Source organism: Palaemon carinicauda, chromosome 16 (genome assembly GCF_036898095.1).
Source record: "Palaemon carinicauda isolate YSFRI2023 chromosome 16, ASM3689809v2, whole genome shotgun sequence".
NCBI classification, from domain to species: Eukaryota; Metazoa; Arthropoda; class Malacostraca; order Decapoda; family Palaemonidae; genus Palaemon; species Palaemon carinicauda.
The window spans coordinates 110,968,013-110,980,512 of NC_090740.1; the positions used below are offsets into that span (position 1 = coordinate 110,968,013).

The 12,500-nt window shown below is 36.6% G+C and overlaps 1 protein-coding gene across 3 annotated transcripts in view; it reads left to right on the top strand.

Moving 5' to 3' along the window:
• The window catches only part of LOC137655092 (uncharacterized), a 36,338-nt gene that overhangs the window by 4,840 nt on the left and 18,998 nt on the right, over nt 1-12,500 (top strand). For all 3 annotated transcript variants that reach the window (XM_068388986.1, XM_068388983.1, XM_068388985.1), the window contains exons 2-4: nt 4,830-5,209; nt 10,357-10,445; nt 10,960-11,560. In XM_068388986.1, the coding sequence (XP_068245087.1) occupies nt 4,858-5,209; nt 10,357-10,445; nt 10,960-11,560 (1,042 nt within the window). In that variant the 5' untranslated portion in view covers nt 4,830-4,857. The remainder of the gene's footprint in view (nt 1-4,829; nt 5,210-10,356; nt 10,446-10,959; nt 11,561-12,500) is intronic.

Here is a 12,500-nt window from a genome sequence, read left to right on the forward strand (position 1 = left end):
CTTACCAAGAGGAGAGTAGCCACTGAACCATTACGGTGCAGTAGTTAACCCCTTGGGCGAAGAAGAATTGTTTGATAATCACAGTGTATGAGGACGGAGGATAATATGTAAAGAATAGGCCAGACAATTCGGTGTATGTGTAGGCAAAGGGAAAGAACCGTAACCAGAAAGAAGGATTCAATGTAGTACTGTCTGGCCAGTCATAGGACTCCATAACTCTCTAGCGGTAGTATATCAAAGGGCGGCTGGTGCCATGGCCAACCTACTACAGAGAAAAAGCAAGAATTCAGTTTAAAATATAAACGATAACCAATCAATTTATCAGAGGCTTCAAACTGTTGGAACCTAGATTTATGTCTCCTTTAGGTTCCAAAGCCTTTGAATATGCGGCCCCGAGACTATATAATAAGCTCCCACGAAACATTCGAATGATTGAAGACATTAAGGCTTTCAAGAGGAAACTGAAGACTTTCTTATTTCATGAGTCTTTTGACAGTGACGATTTAACAGTAAATGAACAATACGCGATATGAAATGTTAAATTACTTTGAACGAACAAGGTAAAACGACAGTGGAGGTCCTGTACAGAGAGGGGTTCCCGTGCTGTATGGGACCGGAAAAGCAGCCATCAAAGTAAAGTGAACACGTCCAAAATAGGCAAGAAAATTGCTACATATCGTGCAGCCAAGAAATCGTGTTGACACGAGAATAATTACAGATGTCTTTAAATTGATGGAGCTAAGATGTGATACTCGAAATACGAAAGAATGTATTATTATTATTATTATTATTATTATTATTATTATTATTATTATTATTATTATTACTATCCAAGCTACAATCCTAGTTGGAAAAGCAAGATGCTATAAGCCCAGGGGCTCCACCAGGGAAAAATAACCAAGTGAGGAAAGGAAATAAATAAATGAAGAGAACAAATTAACAATAAATCATTCTAAAATAAGTAACAACGTCAAAACAGACATGTCATATATAAACTATTAAAAACATCAAAAACAAATATTTCATTAAATAAACTATAAAAAGACTCATGTCCGCCTGGTCAACAAAAAAGCATTTGCTCCAACTTTGAACTTTTGAAGTTCTACTGATTCAAACAGAATGTAGTGAACCTGTTTCTACATTTGAATATCCGGTTCACCTTTCGGAAATGCTTGACTATAGATCTTCCACGCAATTTCCGGTAGAGTATATAATTAAAGGTTACTTTTTTTAACTTTTTAATTGAAAAGTTAAATTACCTTTTTTAGAATCATGATATATACATTAGTTCTCTTGCTTGAGGGTACGCTCAGGCACACTATTCTATCTGATTTCTCTTCCTCTTGTTTTGTTCAAGTTTTTATAGTTTATATAGGAAATATCTATTTTGATGTTATTACTCTTTTTTTAAATATTTTATTTTTCCATCTTTCCTTTCCTTACTTGGCTATTTTCCCAGTTGGGGCCCCTGGGCTTATAGCATTCTGCTTTTCCAACTAGGGTTGTAGCTTAGGAAGTAATAATAATAATATTAATAATACATACATACATACATATACCAAAGGCACTTCCCCCAATTTTGGGGGGTAGCCGACAACAACAAGAAACAAAACAAAAAGGGGACCTCTACTCTCTACGTTCCTCCAGCCTAACCAGGGACTCAGCCGAGTTCAGCTGGTACTGCTAGGGTGCCACAGCCCAACCTCCCACATTTCCACCACAGATGAAGCTTCATACTGCTGAGTCCCCTACTGCTGCTACCTCCGTGGTCATCTAAGGCACCGGAGGAAGCAGCAGGGCCTACCGGAACTGCGTCACAATCGCTCGCCATTCATTCCTATTTCTAGCACGCTCTCTTGCCTCTCTCACATCTATCCTCCTATCACCCAGAGCTTTCTTCACACCATCCATCCACCCAAACCTTGGCCTTCCTCTTGTACTTCTCCCATCAACTCTTGCATTCATCACCTTCTTTAGCAGACAGCCATTTTCCATTCTCTCAACATGGCCAAACCACCTCAACACATTCATATCCACTCTAGCCGCTAACTCATTTCTTACACCCGTTCTCACCCTCACCACTTCGTTCCTAACCCTATCTACTCGAGATACACCAGCCATACTCCTCAGACATTTCATCTCAAACACATTCAATTTCTGTCTCTCCATCACTTTCATTCCCCACAACTCCGATCCATACATCACAGTTGGTACAATCACTTTCTCATATAGAACTCTCTTTACATTCATGCCCAACCCTCTATTTTTTACTACTCCCTTAACTGCCCCCAACACTTTGCAACCTTCATTGACTCTCTGACGTACATCTGCTTCCACTCCACCATTTGCTGCAACAACAGACCCTAAGTACTTAAACTGATCCACCTCCTCAAGTAACTCTCCATTCAACATGACATTCAACCTTGCACCACCTTCCCTTCTCGTACATCTCATAACCTTACTCTTACCCACATTAACTCTCAACTTCCTTCTCTCACACACCCTTCCAAATTCTGTCACTAGTCGGTCAAGCTTCTCTTCTGTGTCTGCTACCAGTACAGTATCATCCGCAAACAACAGCTGATTTACCTCCCATTCATGATCATTCTTTAGTGTACTTTAGCGATTTTACATAAACTTGAACCCTCTAAATTAAAAATTTACAAATCTTAATTTTGATTTTTAGCTGCTTAAAAATAATGATTTATATAGTGTTTTTAATAATCTATTATTTTTTTCTTTACAGATATTTTTAATAGCCACCTATAATATTGAAATTTGCAATCAAGAAAGGCATCTGTTTCCTCTTTCGTATAAAAATTCTTTTTACTATAGGTTACACAATAGAATAAAGAAGAGGTTTTTGTCGGATCCAAAACTATTTTTTCAATAATTCTTTGTTTAATTTATGTATTTTTTTTTTATTTTTTTTTAAGGTAGCACTGATGATGACATTTAAAATGTCGAAACGTTTGCAATAAATATGTATATGGCGACATTAATATTTCTGTTTCTCCCGAGAATAAGATTTCCCAGAGCCATCCCCATTTCTCATCTAGTAAATTTTGGAGTTATATGTCAGGCTGGACAGTCGATCGGGACTACGGTCTACCCCAAAAGTTGTTGTTTTTTACCTTAGATTACCTTAAAACTGCTCCGATTTCCTTAAATTTGAAGCTAGTAAAACAGAAATGACCTTAAAATTACCATGAAACCATGGAAATTACCTGAAACTAAGGTAATTACCTTAAAAGTTTAAACCCTGGTCGGGAATCTTCTTTGCCTTTTATGTTAGGACGTTGGCTTTGGGCCAACTCACAAAGTAAGCAACGTGCTTAAAGGTTTAAAGGTCGCTCATGAATGGCAGAGACAAGGGACAGTGACATTGCCCTATAAAGGACAATGCCCAACAGACTAACCATACATATATATGATCAGCGCCCAAGCCCTCTCTCCACCCAATCTAGGGCCAAAGAGGGCCAGACAATGGCTGCTGATGACTCAGAAAATAGGCCTATGGGCTCCCCCCAAACAACCCCCCCCCCCACCATCCTTTGCTCAACAAGGATGGTGAGATGCAGCGACCAAAGGAACTAACGAGTTTGAGCGGGACTCGAACCTCAAGTCTGGCAATCACCAGGCAGGGACGCTACCATTCGGCCACCACAATCACATTAAAAAAAAATGTAAAATGCACCATAATAGAAGACAATACTATTGTTCATTCTTAAAATACATTAAAAGATTAACAAAGAAAATTTTTAAAAAACTACAGGTGTGATGTTTCTTGTATTTTGGAAATTTACGATAAAGTTTGCGTAAAAGAGGTTAATTAAGAAATATAAAGGGAAAAACAGTGGGTTTAAAAGAAGATAGAACGAATATATCAGGCAGGCTGAAAAATTAACTGCAAACCTTTTTTATTATTATTATTATTATTATTATTATTATTATTACCTAAGCTACAACCCTAATTGGAAAAGCAAGATGCTATAATCCCAAGGGCTCCAATAGGGAAAAATAGCCCAGTGAGGAAAGGAAATAAAGAAATAAATAAATGATGAGAATAAATTAACAATAAATCATTCTAAAAACAGTAACAACGTCAAAACAGATATGTCCTATATAAACTATTAACAACGTCAAAAACATATATGCCCTATATTAACTATTAACAACGTTAAAAACATATATGTCATATATAAACTATTAACAACGTCAAAAACATATATGTCATATATAAACTATACAAAGACTCATGTAAATAGACTATACTTAATGTTAACAGAAATGTGATGATTGATATATTTGTTCTGAGAAAAACGACAAAAAAAAAAAAAAAAAAATTACTCCTTTGCACTTTCAATTGAGGCAAAAACAGTCGTATATTTCTTTACTGTTTTTAAAATATTTTAATTGGTCATAACATCTCTTGTAGTTTATTTCCTTTCCTCACTGAACTATTTTTCTCAGTTGGAGTTCTTAAGAGTTTATACCATCTTGCTTTTCCAAATAGGGTTGTAGCTTAGATGATGATAATAATAATAATAATAATAATAATAATAATAATAATAATAATAATAATAATAATAATAATAATAATTTATTATAATAATAATGATAATAATCTATAATAATAATAATAATAATAATTTATTATAATAATTATAATAATAATAATAATAATTTATAATAATAATAATAATAATAATAATAATAATAATAATAATAATAATAAAAATAATATACCAAACCTGAAATCAGTGGGGGATACAAGCTCACGTGTTAAAGCAATTCTTTCACTAACATCTAAATCTTTCCCCCGGCAGGATCTACTGGAAGACATGAGGCATCACCATGATATACCTCATCATGGTGGTCATATCTACTATTGCAATGCCCTCCTGTGCAGTCATGGACTCAGACTTCCATTCTGCCCGGACCAAGCAGGCTGCCAGTCCTCCTCCCCTCCAACAGGCAGTCAGTCAAGCCTTCAAACAGGCAGTCAGTCCTCCTCTGACCAGCTCACCTACTCCTGACAGGGCACCATCTGCAGGAAATGGTCGAAGACCACTTGCACTGTATCCACTGTATGGAAAACAAGAGTCAAGCACTTTTGCTTTAGAGGAACACCTAAATAAGGACAAAATTGAACACCTTCTTAAGAAGGGAAAAATTGTATCCAGAAATCGCAAGTTTGATCACAAAGGTAAGTTGTTGCTCTTGAAATTTGCCTGGTCCTTGTGGCCAAGTAACTGCTCTTGTAATTCTCAAAGAGGACAAAATATGCAGAAATCACAAGGTTTATCACAAAGGTAAGTTGTTGCTCTTGAAAATTGTCTGGTCCTTGTGGCCAAGTAAGGGCTCTTGCAATTCTCAAAGAGGACAAAATTGTATCCAGAAATTACAAGCTTAATCACAAAGGTAAGTTTTTGTGGTTGAAAATTGCCTGGCCCTTGTGGCCAAGCAAGGTCTCTTGCAATTCTCAAAAAGGACAACATTGTATCCAGAAATCACAAGGTTGATCAAAAAAGGTAAATTGTTGCTGTTGAAGACAGCCTGGCCCTAGTGGTCAAGCAAGGGGTCTTTCAATTCTCAAAAAGGACAACATTGTATCCAGAAATCACAAGCTTGATCACAAAGGTAAGTTGTTGCTCTTGAAAATTGCCTGGTCCTTGTGGCCAAGTAACTGCTCTTGTAATTCTCAAAGAGGACAAAATTGTATACAGAAATCACAAGGTTAATCAAAAAAGGTACATTGTTGCTGTTGAAGACAGCCTGGCCCTAGTGGTCAAGCAAGGGGTCTTGCAATTCTCAAAAAGGACAACATTGTATCCAGAAATCACAAGCTTGATCACAAAGGTAAGTTGTTGCTCTTGAAAATTGCCTGGTCCTTGTGGCCAAGTAACTGCTCTTGTAATTCTCAAAGAGGACAAAATTGTATGCAGAAATCACAAGGTTGATCACAAAAGTAAGTTGTTGCTGTTAAAGACTGCCTGGTCCTTGTGGTCAAGCAAGGGGTCTTGCAATTCTCAAAAAGGACAACATTGTATCCAGAAATCACAAGCTTGATCCAAAGGTAAGTTGTTGCTATTGAAGATTGCCTGGTCCTTGTGGCCAAGTAACTGCTCTTGTAATTCTCAAAGAGGACAAAATTGTATGCAGAAATCACAAGGTTGATCACAAAGGTAAGTTGTTGCTGTTAAAGACTGCCTGGTCCTTGTGGTCAAGCAAGGGGTCTTGCAATTCTCAAAAAGGACAACATTGTATCCAGAAATCACAAGCTTAATCCAAAGGTAAGTTGTTGCTATTGAAGATTGCCTGGTCCTTGTGGCCAAGTAACTGCTCTTGTAATTCTCAAAGAGGACAAAATTGTATGCAGAAATCACAAGGTTGATCACAAAGGTAAGTTGTTGCTGTTAAAGACTGCCTGGTCCTTGTGGTCAAGCAAGGGGTCTTGCAATTCTCAAAAAGGACAACATTGTATCCAGAAATCACAAGCTTGATCCAAAGGTAAGTTGTTGCTATTGAAGATTGCCTGGTCCTTGTGGCCAAGTAACTGCTCTTGTAATTCTCAAAGAGGGCAAAATTGTATGCAGAAATCACAAGGTTGATCACAAAGGTAAGTTGTTGCTGTTAAAGACTGCCTGGTCCTTGTGGTCAAGCAAGGGGTCTTGCAATTCTCAAAAAGGACAACATTGTATCCAGAAATCACAAGCTTGATCCAAAGGTAAGTTGTTGCTATTGAAGATTGCCTGGTCCTTGTGGCCAAGTAACTGCTCTTGTAATTCTCAAAGAGGGCAAAATTGTATGCAGAAATCACAAGGTTGATCACAAAGGTAAGTTGTTGCTGTTAAAGACTGCCTGGTCCTTGTGGTCAAGCAAGGGGTCTTGCAATTCTCAAAAAGGACAACATTGTATCCAGAAATCACAAGCTTGATCCAAAGGTAAGTTGTTGCTATTGAAAATTGCCTGGTCCTTGTGGCCAAGTAACTGCTCTTGTAATTCTCAAAGAGGACAAAATTGTATGCAGAAATCACAAGGTTGATCACAAAGGTAAGTTGTTGCTGTTAAAGACTGCCTGGTCCTTGTGGTCAAGCAAGGGGTCTTGCAATTCTCAAAAAGGACAACATTGTATCCAGAAATCACAAGCTTGATCCAAAGGTAAGTTGTTGCTATTGAAGATTGCCTGGTCCTTGTGGCCAAGTAACTGCTCTTGTAATTCTCAAAGAGGGCAAAATTGTATGCAGAAATCACAAGGTTGATCACAAAGGTAAGTTGTTGCTGTTAAAGACTGCCTGGTCCTTGTGGTCAAGCAAGGGGTCTTGCAATTCTCAAAAAGGACAACATTGTATCCAGAAATCACAAGCTTGATCCAAAGGTAAGTTGTTGCTATTGAAAATTGCCTGGTCCTTGTGGCCAAGTAACTGCTCTTGTAATTCTCAAAGAGGACAAAATTGTATGCAGAAATCACAAGGTTGATCACAAAGGTAAGTTGTTGCTGTTAAAGACTGCCTGGTCCTTGTGGTCAAGCAAGGGGTCTTGCAATTCTCAAAAAGGACAACATTGTATCCAGAAATCACAAGCTTGATCCAAAGGTAAGTTGTTGCTATTGAAGATTGCCTGGTCCTTGTGGCCAAGTAACTGCTCTTGTAATTCTCAAAGAGGACAAAATTGTATGCAGAAATCACAAGGTTGATCACAAAGGTAAGTTGTTGCTGTTAAAGACTGCCTGGTCCTTGTGGTCAAGCAAGGGGTCTTGCAATTCTCAAAAAGGACAACATTGTATCCAGAAATCACAAGCTTGATCCAAAGGTAAGTTGTTGCTATTGAAGATTGCCTGGTCCTTGTGGCCAAGTAACTGCTCTTGTAATTCTCAAAGAGGACAAAATTGTATGCAGAAATCACAAGGTTGATCACAAAGGTAAGTTGTTGCTGTTAAAGACTGCCTGGCCCTTGTGGTCAAGTAAGGGCTCTTGCAATTCTCAAAGAGGACAAAATTGTATCCAGAAATTACAAGCTTAATCAAAAAAGGTAAATTGCTGCCGTTGAAGACAGCCTGGCCCAAGCAAGGGCTCTTGCAATTCTCAAAAAGGGCAAAATTGTATCCAGAAATCACAAGCTTAATCAAAAAAGGTAAATTGTTGCTGTTGAAGACAGCGTGGCCCTTGTGGCTAAGCAAGGGCTCTTGCAATTCTCAAAAAGGACAAAATTGTATCCAGAAATCACAAGCTTAATCAAAAAAGGTAAATTGTTGCTGTTGAAGACAGCGTGGCCCTTGTGGCTAAGCAAGGGCTCTTGCAATTCTCAAAAAGGACAACATTGTATCCATAAATCACAAGCTTAATCCAAAGGTAAGTTGTTGCGGTTGAAAATTGCCTGGCCCTTGTGGCCAAGCAAGGGCTCTTGCAATTCTTAAAAAGGACAAAATTGTATCCAGAAATCGCAAGCTTAATAAAAAAATGTGAGTTGTAAAACTCAAAATAAGAATAAAACTTTGAATACAAGGCTTCTTCACAACCTCATATTTTCTTAATATTAATCTTTTATTACTATAAAATTAGGGAAAAAAAAATAATAGTGGCATATTCTTTGAATCAAATGTAAAACTCAAAATAAGAATAAAATTTTTAATACATGGCTTGTTCACAACCTCATATTTTCTTCTTAATATTAAAATTTCTTTATTTATAAACTTAAAAAAAAGAAATAAAGAATATTGGCATAGTCTTTTAATGTAATGCAAAACTCAAAATATTTCCAATACTCTAAGTCGTCTCATCTTAATTTGTTGACCAGGAACTCACGGTCTATTAAATTTCTGATTCCTGATATTAATTCCTAGATATCAATCTCTTGCACAGTCGTTCAATTAGTTCGTTATGGATGTTGCATAAGATGTTTCATAATTCTGACCATCCTTTACATTCAGATCTCCCTGGACAGTTCCATCCTGTTCGTCACACTAGGTATTATAATAATCATGATTTCTCCATCATGAGTCTCAATACTCCACAGTATTCTTGAAGTTTTATTCCAGCTGTTACCAACTTGTGAAATTATCTTCTTAATCGCGTAGTTGAATCGGTGGAACTTCAAAAGTTCAAACTTAGAGCGAATGTTGCTATGTTGAACAGGCTGACATAAGTTTTTTTAGTGTATTTATGAAATATCTATTATAATATTTTTACTGTTCTTTAAATATGTTATTTTGATTGTTCATTACTTCTTGTAGTTTGTTTATTTGTTTATTTTCTTTCCCCACAGAGCTATTTTTGCCTCTTGGAGCCCTTATGCTTATAGCATCTTGTTTTTCCAACTAGGGTTGTAGCTTAACTAGTAATAAAAATAATAACAAGAGGGGCCACTCGGTAAAGAACAGACCTCCGCCCGGGCAGCTTATTTCTCGACCTTTTGGACTGATTTCGGACGTTTTACTCGTCCGTGACCTTGACCTTTGACCTTCCAAAATTTAATGATTTCTAGTTCTTTACATAACAGTTTAAAATCCATGGAAGTTTTATTACTTTACGATGAAAATTGTGGCCGTATGATTGATGACCGGAATTTGACCTTTTGCTTGACCTTGACCTTGAACCCCACCTTGACCTTCGACCTTAACATGTGAACTGAGTTTGAAGTCTCTGTGACAACATATCCAAACTTATGGCTGAATACGTGAATTGGACACTTACCTTGACCTTTGACCTTGACCTTCTAAAATTTTATCATTTCCAGATTTCTACACAACAATTAATCCATGCAAGTTTCATTACTCTACGATTAAAATTGTGGCAAGGAAGCTGTTCACAATGAAGCATACACACACGAACACACAAACAGGGAGTACAATACAAACTCCTTCCAACTTCGTTGGCGGAGGTAATAATAATAATAATAATAATGATAATAATAATAATAATAGTTCTTTGGTAATTCTGATGAAGAGTGGTCTCAATTATTATTATTATTATTATTATTATTATTATTATTATTATTATTATTATTATCATTATTATTATTATTATTATTATTATTATTATTATCATTATTATTATTATCAGCTAAGCTATAACCCTATTTGGAAAATGCAATATGCTATAAGCCCAGGGACTCCAACAGGCAGAATAGCCCAGCGAGGAAAGGAAACAAGGAAAAATAGAATATTTTAAGAACAGTAACAGCATTAAAATAAATATTTCCTATATAAACTATAAAAAACTTTAACTAAACAAGAGGAAGATAAATTAGATAGAATAGTGTGCCCGAGTGAACCCTCAAGCAATAGAACTCTAACCCAAGAGACAGTTCTGTTGTGTTAAATTTTTCTTTCATAATATGTTGGTATCTTTTCAGGGGAAGCTGACAGCGAGAGAAGAGAAGGGGAAAGTCTAAGGTCAAACAGGACCTTTTCTGTACACCAGTTAAGACTTCGACCTCCTATGGTAAGTACTTATCAATAATAAGTCTTTAATATCTTTTGATACAATTTCCCAGAGTCAATATGTTTGTATATTAAATTACACTTATATGAATAGTAGATTTGTTTGTATATTAAAATAATTTTTATATGTATAGTAAAAATTTTACTACTTATAGCTATTATAAAGCACTAAAATTGATATGAATAGTAGATTTTTTTGTATATTAAAAATTCATATTTATATGTATAGTAAAAATTTTACTACTTATAGCTATTATAAAGCACTAAATATTGTTTCACCAATATTCAAGAACCAAATGCAATGAAATTTTTTCTTTGAGTTTAGATTATTTTGACAATTTCAGGTGAAATATACGATATAGTCTACTTAAGTTGTAGAAATATTCCCCATTAATATTATTTCCTACATTCTCTCAATCTAAATTCTCAAAAACTTCTTGCTTGCTGTGAATTATCTAAATGGGGTCTCCCTGTCTAACTCCTTTCTCAATCTGAATTCTATCTTTTATTTTCAGAAATCTTATCACCGACGCAAGACCCTGGTCACTCCAGCCTTGGATAAAGCGAAGCAAAAACGTAGCAGTCCTAGCCAAAGCATTAAAATTCAGAAAAGAAAACTATTCTCCGTTGTGAATAAAGTAGAAAACTCTAGTATAGGTGACTCAGAGGAAGATGGGATTTCAGATGACAAAATTATAAAGGAATTATATGACTCTAGAAAACAAACCAGCATAGGCCCAGCCTCTCTAACCGTTCTAGCAGACCTACATAATCTAACAAGAGACGTTTCGAGAACTATTTCAGACCTTGCGCAAAATGGTCCCAACTGTGATAAAGTCAAGCGTAGTGCAGATTCCCAGAAGGTAGCAGTGGAGGTCCCAGGAGCGTCAGGGCTACAGAAAAGCCCTGTTTCGTTGCTAGAAGCATCAGAGGACACAGGCGTTCTGAGACTGGAGAATCCGGACCATTCCCTCGTTGCATCCAATGACAGTGATTCTGGTAACGTGACCAAAGCCACAAGAAGAGGCACGAGAAGAAGAAGAGGAAGAAGACGACAACAGCAAAGCAAAACTCTGGCTCTCTGGATTGATCAACAGCAAGTCAAACTCTTCAGTGGTACGTGCTTGCCAATGGCTCTTTTTTTAGCTCTAGTACAGTTTGCATTTTATCCTAGCAAAGTCAAACTCTTCAGTGGTACGTCTTTGCCAATGGCTCTTTTTTTAGCTCTAGTACAGTTTGCATTTTATCCTAGCAAAGTCAAACTCTTCAGTGGTACGTCTTTGCCAATGGCTCTTTTTTTAGCTCTAGTACAGTTTGCATTTTATCCTAGCAAAGTCAAACTCTTCAGTGGTACGTCTTTGCCAATGGCTCTTTTTTTAGCTCTAGTACAGTTTGCATTTTATCCTAGCAAAGTCAAACTCTTCAGTGGTACGTCTTTGCCAATGGCTCTTTTTTTTAGCTCTAGTACAGTTTGCTTTTTATCCTAGCAAAGTCAAACTCTTCAGTGGTACGTCTTTGCCAATGGCTCTTTTTTTTAGCTCTAGTACAGTTTGCTTTTTATCCTAGCAAAGTCAAACTCTTCAGTGGTACGTCTTTGCCAATGGCTCTTTTTTTAGCTCTAGTACAGTTTGCATTTTATCCTAGCAAAGTCAAACTCTTCAGTGGTACGTCTTTGCCAATGGCTCTTTTTTTAGCTCTAGTACAGTTTGCATTTTATCCTAGCAAAGTCAAACTCTTCAGTGGTACGTCTTTGCCAATGGCTCTTTTTTTAGCTCTAGTACAGTTTGCATTTTATCCTAGCAAAGTCAAACTCTTCAGTGGTACGTCTTTGCCAATGGCTCTTTTTTTTAGCTCTAGTACAGTTTGCATTTTATCCTAGCAAAGTCAAACTCTTCAGTGGTACGTCTTTGCCAATGGCTCTTTTTTTAGCTCTAGTACAGTTTGCATTTTATCCTAGCAAAGTCAAACTCTTCAGTGGTACGTGCTTGCCAATGGCTCTTTTTTTTAGCTCTAGTACAGTTTGCATTTTATCCTAGCAAAGTCAAACTCTTCAGTG